Source organism: Balaenoptera musculus, chromosome 9 (genome assembly GCF_009873245.2).
Source record: "Balaenoptera musculus isolate JJ_BM4_2016_0621 chromosome 9, mBalMus1.pri.v3, whole genome shotgun sequence".
Taxonomy (NCBI): Eukaryota; Metazoa; Chordata; class Mammalia; order Artiodactyla; family Balaenopteridae; genus Balaenoptera; species Balaenoptera musculus.
In genome coordinates this window covers 32,915,804-32,933,346 of record NC_045793.1, presented here as the reverse complement: position 1 = coordinate 32,933,346, position 17,543 = coordinate 32,915,804, and the positions used below count along the sequence as shown (strand labels likewise).

The 17,543-nt window shown below is 36.4% G+C and overlaps 1 protein-coding gene across 2 annotated transcripts in view; it reads right to left on the bottom strand.

The window, feature by feature from the left end:
• Positions 1 to 17,543, bottom strand: part of CTTNBP2 (cortactin binding protein 2) — a 156,184-nt gene that overhangs the window by 62,031 nt on the left and 76,610 nt on the right. For both annotated transcript variants that reach the window (XM_036863327.1, XM_036863328.1), the window contains 3 exons: positions 11,653 to 11,856; positions 10,121 to 10,220; positions 2,585 to 2,735 (listed from right to left, as the gene is read on the bottom strand). In XM_036863327.1, coding sequence (XP_036719222.1) covers positions 2,585 to 2,735; positions 10,121 to 10,220; positions 11,653 to 11,856 — 455 coding nt within the window. The remainder of the gene's footprint in view (positions 1 to 2,584; positions 2,736 to 10,120; positions 10,221 to 11,652; positions 11,857 to 17,543) is intronic.

Below are 17,543 nucleotides of genomic sequence, written 5' to 3'. Positions count from 1 at the left end.
TTTCAGAAGGAAAGATTCTAGATACCAGGGAAACGGCAGACATAAAGGAAAAACAAAGTCAAGTAACTTCATGAGATACCTATCAGCCTCTATGGAGCTCTCTGTGACTGCAGCTGGATATTGATAAATGCAAGCTTAGAAAATGTTCCAACTAAAATGCTTGGGCCCATTCTCGAGAACATATTATAATACTTTGAAGCCTCAACCGTCCACTTAGCTGGTTGCTAGAGCAGACTCACAACTCTTTTCTGGGATAGTGGTTCTCCAAGTGTGGTCCCCTGACCAGCAGCATAAGCACCACCTGTGAACTTGTTAGAAATGTAAATTGTTGAGCCTCATCCCAGACCTACTGAATCAGAAACCTCAAGGTTGGGGCCCCGCAATCCATTTTAACAGCCCTCTGGGCAACTCTGCTGCACTAAAATTTGACAAACACTATTCTAGGGGAAATCCTGATCCCCTCTGTAGTCTCTCATTGTTATATAAAGATAGGTCTGCCTTCTACTCAGGTATCCACCTTCATTAGATTTTTAAGACTTTCATAAAAGAATTGAGAATTATTTCGGTGATACATATTTTGGCTTCATTTTATTTTCCCTTTGGCCTATTTCTTTCATTTGGTATTTCATACAGCTACACTAAATATTTTTTCAGTGAGTTACAGTACACTTAAAAAAAAAAATAATGGGGTAGAAGACAGGGAGAAAAACAGACAATAAATGGTAACCATCTACATTTAGACTGAGTCATCTGATCATTTGCTAAAGCTCTCATTGAATGATGTGGCTTTTTCTCTGGTTCTGTACTTCCTATCAAGGGAATCGACTTGGGCTAACAGCAGACCATGGCTGGGCAGTCGCCGGAATACCATATAGTCCTCCGCTGTACCCCAGGCAAATAAAGTGTTTCCTGGCTTGTTCTTTGTTGGGCTGTAGGTACCTTTACATGGGTATCAGCCTTGATTAGGCACCAGAGTGTTAGTGCTCTTGACCTTCCTTAATTTATATTACAAAGGCCAGGCAGTTATTTCTGAAAAACTTAAAATCTTTCATTCTCCTTTGATTTCTTATTAAAAGTCATGAGAAATAATTATTCCCTTAAGGTCCTTTATCAATTATGCTATTTACCTCTGTACTTTGGAGCCTCTGTACTTCTAACGATTTCATTCAGTTTATCAACAACTAGCTTGAGAGCATGGATTTCTGTGTTCTCTAACATATAGGATGTGACTTTTTATGTTGAACTACTTATTTTTCATTCAGATAATGATGTAAAATTCATTCCTTTTTCATATGCAAGGTAGAATTTTATAATGAATATGTGTAATACCACAGATTTCTTAAATAAAATATATAAAACAACATGAACCTGGACTATTTTCTCAGATTTTAAAAAAATAAATAGAAAGGAAATTAAAGAAAAAAAGCCCTTGCAATAGGACTCAATGGAAAATGTCTATACCTAGCTTATATCTCTGGTTATACCATTAATTGTTTGTTTCCTTTTGAGAAATTAAGAAAATCCAAGATCTAAGAGTGACCTTAAAGTAGGTAATGCACCTTTTTATCCTAGAAAATTTTAAGGGTGTTTCCTATGAAATGGATGCAGAGTATAGTCAATTCTCTATTTAAACAGAAGAGATCCAAGGTTCAGATAACCTTTGGAGATTAAGATGTCTACACTTGTCTTTCATCAGGAATATCCTGGAGGGTGGTGATTATTACACTTTTCACATTCTGGGAAGCTGCAAAAAAAAAAAAAAACTTCCTGATCCCAGTGAAGAGTGGGCTCTGTTAAACCCACCACCAGTCTGTAGATGGGCCTCCACTGGAGAAATGCACGTCAGTGTAAGAAGGCTGATTTCTTGGTCTTTAAATCTATCATGATAGGTTGATGAAGACCAGTTTGGGAAGCTGAATTGAGAAGTTTGTTTCAAATGCATTTCTGTGTGGCTGAGCCAGAAGTATTATCCAAGGACTCTTCTGTGGATCAGACTCCAAATTTCTTCGGTTTCTAAATCCCTGACTTCAACTGTGCACCCTGTACAGGAGGTATCAGATCTGTGTGGGATGGAGTCAACAGCTACCTCAGCCTGCTGGGCTCCATAGTGGGTTTCCACACACAGTGCTTCAAGTTCTGACTCAAATTAGACAATGACCTTGAACTCTGTGAGGTGTTGCATAATCTTAGCAACAACAAACATCAGTCGTGGGAGGAACAGTGAGCACAAATAACCTTCCTCTAAGTGCTGGCAATGGGCACTGTCTTGCCACAAACTCCCTCTTGTTTACACATACTACAAATGAGCACTACTGTGGATGGTGACGACGACCTCGATGACAGCTGACCTTTGTCCATTGCTTACAATTCCCAGGCACTACACCAACTACCTTTAAAAAGAAAGGCTAATGAACAAGCTTCTAATAATCAGATGCTCAAACAGATAAGACAATGTCCTTATCCAATATCCTCAAAGCAAAACAAAACAAAGCAACCTGTATTTTAACCGATTTTACTTTTCGAGCTGTAGAGTTTGCAGACATATTGTAAATTACAGGACAAAACCCAACATACAGGTACTCACTCTGGTTTTTACACTTCGGTCAGTTCCAGCTTCCAACAAGAGTTGAATACATTCTTTATTTCCATTTTTACAGGCCAGGTATAGAGGTGTCTCTCCTCCATCAGCAGCATGATTAATATTAGCATCATATTCAATTAATAAGTCTACACACCTAAATGCAAGATTATGATTAATTACATACAAACTGGGTTTGACTTCTGAAGTACCACCTGACCAAGATATTAAATAGAGAAAATAATGCTAGAGCAATTCTGCATCTTTATTTACATGAATTATTAAATATAGGTATCAATTATTCCTGGTCTTATTATATAGATACTGCTTTTAACAAGGCTGGAAAATGTATTTTAACTACTCCCATGAAAATTTAAAATAGCAGCTTTGATCAAGTGTGAATACGTGGTTTATGACAGTTCTCTGCAACCAAATTGTGAAAGTAGAGTCCTTGGAATATGTTTAACTGTGCTTGACATATATATTATTTGTGGTTCAAAATAGTTTGAACCTTGAAAAAAGTCAGGCGGCTGAGTCATTCTGAGATTTCCACTTGAGAAAATAATTATAAATAGCACAGACAGCAGGGCACCATTTGCCTCCACTATAAAAGGCAGTACGGAGACAGAAAAGGGCCATCTTGGGGAGAAAAGACAGCAGAGGCTGTCCTGTCTCCTGAAGAGGGGCTAGTTTATGAGGAAAAAGACACAGCTAAGCAGAAACACATTGCCCTGAGAATCAAGAAGGAAAGCAATGAGGTAAATTCAAGACTTCACGGCACTTAGGAACTAACTTCAGTTTGCAAAATTAGATGAGAATAAACTTAAAAAAGAGTGATAAATCATCAAATTAAGAAGGAACTCACATCTTTGTTTCTTTGCTCAGATGCATGTTTTTTCTTGGCTTCCCTTGGCAACATTTGGTTTGTTTATGCATATTTTTAAAATAAGTTACATACTGATGTGTATCTAATACACATTTAAATTAATCAAGCCCCTGCATTTCCCCAGGGTTCTCCCTTTTTGCAAACCCATCCATGCCTCTGTTCCCATGACTGTTATACTATCCAAGCAAGTGGCCCTACAGATTGCCTGCTGGCAGTAAAGGTAAAAGTATAGCCCAGAAGAAGAATCTCTCTTGGAGGACTTAGGATACATGCAAAAAGTACCAGCAAAATCAGTAGCTCTGATCCTCAACAATAAACTCAGGGTGATGAGATATGTTAGACACGCAGAAAAAAAAAAATACTGCACTTTATGGATGCATTTTGAATTTTAAAAAATTTACCTTTATGACTAGTAACATTAGTGTAAAATGTAAAACCCGTATTTCAAGAATTCTGAGATTTGTTAAAGGAAACATTTCTATCGGGATGGTAAAATAAAAAAGTTGAACACAGCTTTCATTCTCCAGAGCCTGCCATTTCATCACAGGCAAATAAAGCAATTTAGCTATATTCTATTATTAAAATATGACTTGATTTTAGAAAGTTATATCTATGGTCAACTGACTTATTAAGCTACTGAAGAAATCACTGCTAAACTTACATATATTTTACTTGATAGGCTCTTTTTGGTTTTGTGCTCTCATTTCTTTCAGTATGTAAGTTTTGCTTCAATTTTTTTTTTAATGATAAAGCAAAGCGAATAACTGGGATTTAATACTGAATAAACTGCCAGTAGGAAGTTAAGAGTATTACAATTAATATAATTCTGTTTTACTTTTAATGCCATCGCACATAAAAAAGGTTTTGGGGTTGCATGGTGGAAAATAGTGAACAGCAAACTGTTTAACAATCCGTTATATAACCACATACACAGTCGGCCATCCATATCTGCAGGTTTCACATCTGTGGATTCAACCAACCCCAGATGGAAAATACTTAGAAAAAAATCCTAGGAAGTTGCAAAAAGCAAAACTTGAACTTACCACATGCTCGCAGCTATTTACATAGCATTTACATTGTATTAGGTATTATAAGTAACCTAAAGATGGTTTAAAGTATACGGGAGGACGTGCGTGGGTTATATGCAAATACTGCACCATTTTATATAACGGACTTAGAGCATCCTTGATTTTGGTATCTGTAGGAGGTCCTGGAACCAATCCCCCATAGACAGGAGGGATGACTTTATGCTGATATGCTAAAAATAATCTTCTTCTTCGGAACCAAGTTCATTCACATGAAGTTTGGAAACAGCATATTCCTCTTTTTCATTTCCCTCATATACAACCATCTATTATTAAGAAGAGCAAATTTAGGGAACTTACACAAGCCTCTTAGATAGCCTCATCCACCAGAGGGCAGACAGCAAAAGCAAGGAGAACTACAGTCCTGCAGCCTGTGGAACAAAAACCACATCCACAGGAAGATAGACAAGATGAAAAGGCAGAGGGCTATGTACCAGATGAAGGAAAAAGATAAAACCCCAGAAAAACAACTAAATGAAGTGGAGATAGGCAACCTTCCAGAAAAAGAATTCAGAATAATGATAGCAAAGATGATCTAGGACCTCGGAAAAAGAATGGAGGCAAAGATCGAGAAGATGCAAGAAATATTTAACAAAGACCTAGAAGAATTAAAGAACAAACAAACAGAGATGAACAATACAATAACTGAAATGAAAACTACACTAGAAGGAATCAACAGCAGAATAACTGAGGCAGAAGAACGGATAAGTGACCTGCAAGACAGAATGGTGGAATTCACTGCTATGGAACAGAATAAAGAAAAAAGAATGAAAAGAAATGAAGACAGCCTAAGAGACCTCTGGGACAACAATAAACGCAACAACATTAGCATTATAGGGGTCCCAGAAGGAGAAGAGAGAGAGAAAGGACCAGAGAAAATATTTGAAGAGACTATAGTCGAAAACTTCCCTAACATGGGAAGGAAATAGCAACCCAAGTCCAGGAAGCGCAGAGAGTCCCATACAGGATAAATCCAAGAAGAAAAACGCCAAGACACATAGTAACCAAATTGGCAAAAATTAAAGACACAGAAAATTATTAAAAGCAGCAAGGGAAAAACAACAAATAACATACAAGGGAACTCCCATAAGGTTAACAGCTGATTTCTCAGCAGAAACTCGACAAGCCAGAAGGGAGTGGCATGATATACTTAAAGTGATGAAAGGGAAGAACCTACAACCAAGATTACTCTACCCGGCAAGGATCTCATTCAGATTTGATGGAGAAATCAAAAGCTTTACAGACAAACAAAAGCTAAGAGAATTCAGCACCACCAAACCAGCTTTACAACAAATGCTAAAGGAACTTCTCTAAGTGGGAAACACGAGAAGAAAGGGACCTACAAAAATAAACCCAAAACAATTAAGAAAATGGTCATAGGAACATACATATTGATAATTACCTTAAATGAAAATGGATTAAATGCTCCAACCAAAAGACACAGGCTTCCTGAATGGATACAAAAACAAGACCCATATATATGCTGTCTACAAGAGACCCACTTCAGACCTAGGGACACATACAGACTGAAAGTGAGGGGATGGAAAAAGATATTCCATGCAAATGGAAATCAAACGAAAGCTGGAGTAGCAATTCTCATATCAGACAAAATAGACTTTAAAATAAAGACTATTATAAGAGACAAAGAAGGACACTACATAATGATCAAGGAGTCAATCCAAGAAGAAGATATAACAATTATAAATATATATGCACCCAACATAGGAGCACCTCAATACATAAGGCAACTGCTAACAGCTCTAAAAGAGGAAATCGACAGTAACACAATAATAGTGGGGGACTTTAACACCTCACTTACACCAATGGACACATCATCCAAAATGAAAATAAATAATGAAACAGAAGCTTTAAATGACACAACAGACCAGATAGATTTAATTGATATTTATAGGCCATTCCATCCAAAAACAGCAGATTACACTTTCTTCCAAGTGCGCATGGAACATTCTCCAGGATAGATCACATCCTGGGTCACAAATCAAGCCTCAGTAAATTTAAGAAAACTGAAATCATATCAAGCATCTTTTCTGACCACAACGCTATGAGATTAGAAACCAATTACAAGGAAAAAAACGTAAAAAACACAAACACATGGAGGCTAAACAATACGTTACTAAATAACCAAGAGATCACTGAAGAAATTAAAGAGGAAATCAAAAAATACCTAGAGACAAATGACAATGAAAACACGACGACCCAAAACCCATGGATGCAGCAAAAGCAGTTCTAAGAGGGAAGTTTATAGCTATACAAACCTACCTCAAGAAACAAGAAAAATCTCAAATAAACAATCTAAACTAACACCTGAAGGAACTGGAGAAAGAAGAACAAACAAAACCCAAAGTTAGCAGAAGGAAAGAAATCATAAAGATCAGAGGAGAAATAAATGAAATAGAAACAAAGAAAACAATAGCAAAGATCAATAAAACTAAAAGCTGATTCTTTGAGAAGATAAACAAAATTGATAAACCATTCGCCAGACTCATCAAGAAAAGGAGGAAGAGGACTCAAATAAATAAAATCGGAAATGAAAACGGAGAAGTTACAACAGACACCGCAGAAATACAAAGCATCCTAAGAGGCTACTACAAGCAACTCTATGCCAATAAAATGGACAACCTGGAAGAAATGGACAAATTCTCAGAAAGGTATAACCTTCCAAGACTGAACCAGGAAGAAACAGAAAATATGAACAGACCAATCACAATAATGAAATTGAAACTGTGATTAAAAATCTTCCAACAAACAAAAGTCCAGGACCAGATGGCTTCACAGGTGAATTCTATCAAACATTTAGAGAAGAGCTAACACCCATCCTTCTCAAACTCTTCCAAAAAATTGCAGAGGAAGGAACACTCCCAAATTCATTCTATGAGGCCACCATCACCCTGATACCAAAACCAGACAAAGACACTACAAAAAAAGAAAATTACAGACCAATATCACTGATGAATATAGATGCAAAAATCCTCAACAAAATACTAACAAACAGAATCCAACAACACATTAATAGGATCACACACCATGATCAAGTGGGATTTATCCCAGGGATGCAAGGATTCTTCAACATACGTAAATCAATCAATGTGATACACCATATTAACAAATTGAAGAACAAAAATCATATGATCATCTCAATAGATGCAGAAAAAGCTTTTGACAAAATTCAACACCCATTTATGATAAAAACTCTCCAGAAAGTGGGCATAGAGGGAACCTACCTCAACATAATAAAGGCCATATATGACAAACCCACAGCAAACATCATTCTCAGTGGTGAAAAACTGAAAGCATTTCCACTAAGATCAGGAACAAGACAAGGATGTCCACTCTCACCACTGTTATTCAACATAGTTTTGGAAGTCCTAGCCATGGCAATCAGAGAAGAAAAAGAAATAAAAGGAATACAAATTGGAAAAGAAGAAGTAAAACTGTCACTGTTTGCAGATGACAGGATACTATACATAGAGAATCCTAAAAATGCCACCAGAAAACTACTAGAGCTAATCAATCAATTTGGTAAAGTTGCAGGATACAAAATTAATGCACAGAAATCTCTTGCATTCCTATACACTAATGATGAAAAATCTGAAAGAGAAATTAAGGAAACACTCCCATTTACCATTGCAACAAAAAGAATAAAATACCTAGGAATAAACCTACATAGGGAGACAAAAGACCTGTATGCAGAAAACTGTAAGACACTGATGAAAGAAATTAAAGATGATACCAACAGACGGAGAGATAGACCATGTTCTTGGATTGGAAGAATCAATATTGTGAAAATGACTATACTACCCAAAATAATCTACAGATTCAATGCAATCCCTATCAAACTTCAATGGCATTTTTTACAGCACTAGAACAAATAATCTTAAAATTTGTATGGAGACACAAAAGACCCCGAATAGCCAAAGCAATCTTGAGGGAAAAAAACAGACCTGGAGGAATCAGACTCCCAGACTTCAGACTATACTACAAAGCTACAGTAATCAAGACAATATGGTACTGGTACAAAAACAGAAACATAGATCAATGGAACAAGATAGAAAGCCCAGAGATAAACCCACGCACCTATGGTCAACTAATCTATGACAAAGGAGGCAAAGATATACAATGCAGAAAAGACAGCCTTTTCAATAAGTGGTGCTGGGAAAACTGGACAGGTACATGTAAAAGAATGAAATTAGAACACTCCCTAACACCATACACAAAAATAAACTCAAAATGGAATCGAGACCTAAATGTAAGATCGGACACTATAAAACTCTTAGAGGAAAACATAGGAAGAACACTCTTTGAGAGAAATCACAGCAAGATCTTTTTTAATCCACCTCCTAGAGTAATGGAAATAAAAACAAAAATAAACAAATGGGACCTAATGAAACTTCAAAGCTTTTGCACAGCAAAGGAAACCATAAACAAGATGAAAAGACAACCCTCAGAATGGGAGAAAATATTTGCAAACGAATCAACAAAGGATTAATCTCCAAAATATATAAACAGCTCATGCAGCTCAATATTAAAGAAACAAACAACTCAATCCAAAAACGGGCAGAAGACCTAAATAGACATTTCTCCAAAGAAGACATACAGATGGCCAAGAAGCACATGAAAAGCTGCTCAACATCACTAATTATTAGAGAAATGAAAATCAAAACTACAATGAGGTATCATCTCACACCAGTTAGAATGGGCATCATCAGAAAATCTACAAACAACAAATGCTGGAGAGGGTGTGGAGAAAAGGGAACCCTCTTGCATTGTTGGTGGGAATGTAAATTGATACAGCCACTATGGAGAACAGTATGGAGGTTCTTTAAAAAACTAAAAATAGAATTACCATATGATCCAGCAATCCCACTACTGGGCATATACCCAGAGAAAACCATAATTCAAAAAGATACACGCACCCCAATGTTCATTGGAGCAGTATTTACAATAACCAGGTCATGGAAGCAACCTAAATGCCCATTGACGACAAATGGATAAAGAAGATGTGGTACATATATACAATGGAATATTACTCAGCCATAAAAAGGAACGAAATTGAGTTATTTGTTGAGACGTGGATGCATCTAGAGACTGTCATACAGAGTGAAGTAAGTCAGAAAGAGAAAAACAAATATCGTATATTAACGCATGTATGTGGAACCTAGAAAAATGGTACAGATGAACCAGTTTGTAGGGCAGAAGTTGAGACACAGATGTAGAGAAGAAACGTATGGACACCAAGCGGGAAAAGCGGCGGGGGGATGGGGGTGGTGGTGGGATGAATTGGGTGATTGGGATTGACATGTATACACTGATGTGTATAAAACTGATGACTAATAAGAACCTGCTGTATAAAAAACAAACAACAACAACAAAAAAAAGAGCAAATTTAGGATCCTACTTTGCATTTAAATTCTCAAATATGTTTAGTTGAATTTATTTGCCAACGGATCTTAAGCACTAGTTTACACATTCAGCCAGGACTAAAATATGTGTGCAAATTATAAAGAGGCTCTTTTCATAGGGGAAAAAAAAAGAATTAAGAGCATCACTTACTTGAAATGTCCCTGAGCAGCTGCAGCACACAAGGGTGTGAAGCCATTTTTATCAGCAGCATTGACTTGGGCTTCTGCATTCAGCAGCAATCTCACACAGTCTATGGATTTTAATAGAAAGCCATTTTAATTCCCCACTTAGAGTCATGATGAACCAAATTCATTATGAGCTGTAGACAAACACTAACCCCAAGGGACCTCTCTCATGCACAGCTCGTCTGACAATTTTTTCAGGGCCGCTGTGAGACTCCACAGACTATTATAAAGGGAAAGCAGCCCCTTTCCCCCAGGATTGTAATACCCCAGACTCACCAAGACATGATTTCTTTCTTTTTTTTTGGTGGGGCCGGGGGAGAGGAGTTGCTGATGAGTGAAAGGACTGTCATATGTCAGAAAATGTTTTATCAGATTTTCCCATCAGCCAATCCCCAAAAATAGTATTACTGGATGGAGAACAAAATCCATTCACCAAATTGATATACCATTCTTTGTATTTAAATAGTTAAATTCTTAATTTATGATGTTTAATTTAATCTTTAAAATGCTTTCATGTTGTGGTCATCTTATACTTAACTCCCTGAATGAAGATCAAGGAGAACCCACACAAAGTCATCAGACTCAGGCAAAAATATCACCTAGACCTCACATTCCACATGTTATTAACTAGACTGAATTTCTTTACATTGGAGAAAATTCCCACAGTACTTTTGAAGAAGTACTCCAAAATACTTTTAAAATAATGAGCTATCATCTTGTAGTTCACTAGAATCTTGCATGTAGTCCACTTGAACACAGTGAAGCTCTGAAAACTTCCAAGGAAGCCACATTATGTGAATTATACGAGGATCACATGGCTTACATATGCAATACTATTTGACTTTGCGTTTGCCATCGAATCATCTCTTTATCTGCGCTACTGTATGTTTTAGTATATTTGACTATAAGATTTGCTTTTTAAGGAACAAGATTAATTCCCCGACTTCATCGATATGTCGTTTATAATTGTACAACCTCTCCGTTCTCTTAAAAAATCCAAATAACTATAAATTGTTCCAACTACAGAACAATTTCAGACCCATGCCCTTTCCTAACTACTAAAACTTTCCCTCACTGCAGCATGTGCTAAAGCCCTAAGGCTTTGCTTTCACAGACACCAGCTATTTCTAACAGACAAATTAGAGCTATTTTGTCCTGGCCAAAGCGATAACAGATGGGGGGGCTTTATTCGAAAATGTGCTTTACAGTTACTAGACCCCAAATTTCTACAAACCGAATACATTTCATTGTGCATAAAACAGAGATAACTTTTTGCTAGCTGCAGTAAAAGTTTAGATTATTACGGAACTGTCCAATTTGGATTTTTAAAATGCTTATAAAATCTTTAAATCATGTAAAAAAGTTATTTATTCTACCTGAAAGAGAAAATTTGAAACCTAAATTCACCTTTTTCACATAACAGTGGTTACAGGTGCTTTTGATTCTGCATCCTTTTGCAAGAGGGTGATACAGTGAGGTAAGATGGCACCATCTTACCTGTATGTCCATTCTTAGCAGCAGAATACAAGGCAGAATGGCCATCTTCACAGGAGTAATTAATGTCCAGTCCTTCTTCATTAAGCAGCATTGATAATAAAGTGACATTTCCCTGGGCAGCAGCTTGCTGAAGAAGGGTGGGCCTGCCAGCCAGGGGGGCAGGACCACCACTCATTAGCAAAGGGGTTAGGGAGGGTGACCAGCCTGTGGGTTAAAGTGACCCTAGTTAGACAGTAGGAGCAAGGTCAAGAGACAGATATTACCCACTCCTTTCTGAATTACACACACACAGACACATGAACATGTACCCCTAGAGGATTATGTGGTTTCTAACATTATCAATCTGTTAATATTTACTTTAGCGTAAATCTGTACTGTTATTTCAATCTTATATCTGCTGCTAGTTAAATTAACATACATGGTGACACATTAATTTTAGTCATCAGTCTTGCACAGATAAGTGTTAAAGTGGTGATTGGTTTTAGGAAACTAAGAAGGCTGTCTCGATTTGAAAGTTCAAACTCTTCCTCAGGGTTTCAAAACAATGTGAACTTTAAAATTATGTACAGATTTCCTCAATTTTGGGTATCAACTGATAGATATCTTTAGGTATAAGATAGAGATAATTCTAAAAAATAGAAATTTTCCTTTTTCTACAATGTTTCCAAGGTACTTAATTATAAATTTTACATAAACCACTGAAATGGATCAAATACTGTCAAGGAATCTATTTACATTCCTTGAATTCCCTTATTTGGGAAGAAAAATAATGGGCAGCCAACTTCTATTCAGTGTCAAGAGCTAATAGAAGCACAACATATATAGACTATACCAGCACAAATATTCAATACACAATTTTGGAGACTATGTCATCTGGCCATCTTCACGTTTTGTACCAAAAACTTTTAATCAGCCAACAAAACAGAACACTCCACCATATAGTTTTAACAAAAGTCATTAAGAGTTATCATAGTTAGAGATTTCTCATCAGTATTTAGCAGCTTTAGAAGAGAATCTGTTAAGTATGTGAAGTCGGCTGCATATAGCATGGAAAATTTTCTGAATTCTTCCTTGATCAAAAGGCTGTAAAAATAGTAAAGTAAAAATGTTTATTTAACATGATATATAGGTATTTAGTGTATTTTAGGCTTAAATACAATTACTTTCAAAATAAGTCATTTTTATTTCTTCCTTATGGAGCCCCAAAAACCTGAAAGTTGGTGTGTATATGGGGCATATGTACACATATTCACTCCTGGGGTACACTTTCTACCTCTGTCTGGTAACATTCTCTGTAGTAAGATACAATAGTGGAGCTTTTATATTCCCTGCACCTTGGTAACAGGATAATATTCTAAGTACGTGGGTGTTATATTAATATGTAATAAACTCTTATAATTGGATCTTGAATTATTGTCCTTAAATTATTTCACTAAGTATTAAAAAAGAAGTGCATATCAAAGTATTTCTCAGTATTTTAAAGATTCTTTGGGGAAAAAAAACAAAGCAGTTTCTACAAATGAAACTGCTCATTAAAAACTGAATATTATATCTTCAGAATCAATTATTTGGGTCTCTGAGTAATTTATTGCTTTTACCCTATTAGACTGCAATAACATAAAATTCAATGCTCACAAAATTAAATATTTATCTAAACTTTACGATATTTTCCCATTGATATTCATTAGCTCTTCTTACAAAAGTAAGATTTTTTACTTCATACTTACAAGAAGGCTCCTCTCTGGTACATTTTACCTTTTGTATTTTCTTAAAAACAAACAAAAAAACAAGCCCACAAAAATTAAATCAGTACTTATTAGAAATAGATGATAAACAGAGAAATTATAAACACCAAGGTATGAAACCTTGACTGCAAAGCAAACACAAAAGCAATTCGAACGCATTGGCACTGTGGTCCTCTGTGGAATAGGAGGGACTGTGGGTCATGCTCAGTCAGTCTGTCTGTCTGTCTCTGTCCCTTTCCTCCCTCCCGACCTTGACCCCAGTCCCCTTTCTCTGTCTCTCCCTCTGTCTGTCTCTCTCAATCCCTCTACCTCACCCCAGGGGTCTCAGTTCTTGATACCCTTTTAAGAACATCAACTGGTATATATTAAATGGTTTGCTATTCTTTTGGGTTTTGTTTTCTTTTTTTTTTTAATACAATTCTAGGCTTGGGGGACAATTAAAATATAAATATATTTTAACTTTTTTAATGGAAATATTCCATTATGGAGATAATTTCCTGGGAAACTCCATTTCTAATGTTAAGCTATCTTAAGACAAAATATTTTATTCAAAAATTTTCTCAATCTCTAGACCACTCAAGAGTCTTACAGTTCTGTTATACAAAACTCCAGAAGAATATATATCAATTTTATTTTATTTTAAATACACTTAGTAATCTTTTAAAAGTGAAAAATGCTTTATAAATACCAAGTATTCTTAAAGTTTAACTACATTTTTTATCTCCACTATCATTTTCAATTTTCCCCAGCACAGGCAAGCTTAAGTTATTATAATAAATCCTGCTATAAAGATGGGAAAAATAAAACTTCACCATGAGACTTTATTGTTCATTTGAAATTCCCGACAATGATAAAAGTGATAATATTTAGTTGAATGGTTAAGTAATGATAGTACAGACCTGCAGTCATACAGCTACTTTAATGATGTTAGAAAAAGGTCATTCAGCTTTGCAGTATCATGTGTAAACATTAGTAAAAGTGAGCATCTGGCAGAACGTGCAATGATGAAGGGAACAGACAGAACATGCAATGGCAGAGGAGCGGAGAACAGCTTCTGGCATCAGCTTCAGAGTGTGGAGAAGGTTAATCTCATTCATAGCTCAGATCAATCTCGTTTTCTGACTTAGCCTTTAAGCCAATTAAACACGGAGGATAATTTTTTAAATATATGTTTACCTAAGGAAAAAAATCTGAACCAAATTAAATAAAATGTATCAATTAATAATTTTTTAAAAAAACAGAAAAAACATTTGCAAGGGTATGGAAACTCAGTTGCCTGGGGTGATTTCTGGTTTAGGCTTCTGTTCACCTAACAATTAAAATGTGTTCATTTGACAGGGTCAGCAGCAGCAAGAAATTCTAATTTGTTTAGAATTTTAAAGGTTATTTAAAAATTTAACATTTGGCTATAAAACTGCTAATCGAGTTAGAGTAATTTACAACATAATTCATTAAAGTGGTATCTTTCGTCATTGCAATTCTCCTCAGTGCTTTAATTTAACCATAATTGTTTATCATACATATAAGCTGACATAGAAACAGATTTTTAGAGTTTGAAAGATCATGGGATCTAGATTTCCAAAGAGGGAGAGGTAGTGAACTGCTATTTGAAAAATTCAACAGGCAAGTTTAACACATCTTTTTGGTTTGGAACTATTATTACTTTTTTGGTTCAGTGCTTTCATTTTTAGATGGAAAAACTCATAGCTCAGAGAGAATTTGCTCTTTAGGGTAATACATGGCAAGGAGCAGAAATGGACTAACGCTGCCTTTTTATACTCAGTCCAGTGCTCTTTTCACCACCGACATTGGAAAACACATCAACCAGGTATTTGATAGACATGCTCTGTCCCCATGTCCTGCTCTTACCAATCACAATGACATGAGTGGCTATTTACAAGATGAATACCCTTCACTGAGCCGATGCTTTGGCGAGGCACATGCTCACCCAGGCACAGGTAGGTCAAGGAGGATGGAGGGTGCTTCCTAGTTGCAGCGGGCACAGCAGCAAAAATAGGGGCATCTAAATGGAAAACAGTCGAAATCCTATATCTCATTTGGAAAGTTTAGGTTGACCTACATCCACGGTTGAGTTATACACCCCAACTATGTAACTGCAATAACATTTCTATCCCCCCAATAGAACGGATGTTCAGTAAATTCTTGCTGATGACTAACAACTTCCACTGCCTCCATTTTCTCCTAATAAACTATATCTTATAATCAAACAACAAAGAAGCCTGTTACTGCACCAAATGCAATCCTGCAGTTCTAAGAATATTTTGGCCAAACTGCAAAATCAGAGAACAGAAAATGAGGAACCAGTTTCACGGCTCTTCAGTGACTGCTATTTCTTTGGGTCCACTATTTATCCTCTTTTGCTCTCTAGACACAAGCAAAGGCGTCTTTTCAGAGGAGTTATGGTTCCTTTATCCAAAATCCCACTGTATCCTAGGCAGGGCATTTTAGTGAATAAATAATGGACTAGGAATTCTCTGACTTTAAAGGTTAACTTAAAATCCTGCTGTCAAAAGTTCTTCAGTCACGGATCCTGATTTTAAAGCTTTTCCATGGAAAACAAAGGGCATTTGGAGCTGAACCCTGGAGCACAGTAATGACCAAGGCAACTACTGGCAAAGCATTGGGGTATAAAGCAAAGATGGCTTTGTATTTTTTAAAAAACTGGCAAAATTCATATATTCCAGGAAGTGTTTTCTGTTTTATAGTCTATGCATTTAGGTCAACAGCACTGCCACGTCCCCAAACATTTTTGGAACTTGTGTTTTGCAACTACCTTAAGTCCTTACAGCACATTCTCTGATGCTCCTGAATGGTAGCAAAAATTCCTCTTCTGAGGGTGGATTTAACTTGTGGGAAACAGCTAACATCATTTTAGGCCATGAGAAAGGCCATCCAGCTCAGTAATACCATTTTAGATTAAAAAAAAATATGGAATGCTCAATGCCTGGAAAGACATCCCAAAGCAATACCAGAGTCAATTCTAAAGCAAATTTTCAAAAATGCTTTCAGCGACAGTAAATTGAAGCAGTAATATCACCTCTTTTTGTTCATCACTCATGCTGCTCTAAGCTCAATACCATGCTCTTTGTACGTTATGATATTAAATCCTCCTAACAGCCACCCTCCCCAATATGAGCAGCATAAGCTCCACGTTAAGGATGAGAAAAGTTGCTCAGTTCAAGAAAAATCCCCCAAAACACACAGCTGTAAATGGCAGGGCCTAGATTCCAAGGCAGATCTGACTGACATCAAAGTCCATGCTGTTTCCAATTCCCAATTTTGCCCCTTAAAATATGAATCTAGCCTCTCAAAGAGCTTAATTTCAAGGAGACAGCTTATAATTGGATAAATAAGTCCCATTATACTGCTCTCATTACCTGATAATTAGCAAGTACAGTACTGTTTTTCCTATTCCCATGCTTCTCCCTAAATTTTAAATATAACACAGCTCAAATCTTCCTTTAACTCTTAAAGTTCTCTCTCATTAGAACCAATAGTCTCTACTAACCACTAAGATCCTGGGGTAGAAGAGACCCTGCAAAGTTTCAACAGAACTGTGACACCGTAATATTATTTTAGAGCCACATTTACTCAGTGAAAGATGAATGCCAATAAAAAGCAATGCTTCCTCTAGCACTATATAACGAAAGGGAAAAATCCAGTTCTTTATCGATTCTTTGTTCAAGAGTCCCAGATTCGGTGACTTCATAAACCACATCTGCAATGGAAACCTTCTCTAATACAGCCCACATGCTATGTTATCCATCTGTGCTCAAGTGTTAGAAGATGACAGCTCTAAATAACTTCTGAAATAAACTAAACTTAGAACAGAGATTTACAAATATACACACTATTTTTGAGGCTAAAAAAAGTAAACACCAAACTGATATTAAAACTTAGGATATACCAATTACAGAACACCTCTAAATCAATTTGATAATCCAAGGTTGACTGTAGTGTTAATAACTACTTGAAAGCATTCTTTCAAATGTCATCTCAGAAGGGACAGAACTGAACACATACTGTCTGGCGATGGCTCACTGATAGTGAAGTCTTCTGAGATAGATATTTAATAAGAAGGACGAGCCCTTCCTCCCATGGAAATGCTTCAGTCTCTCTAAATTA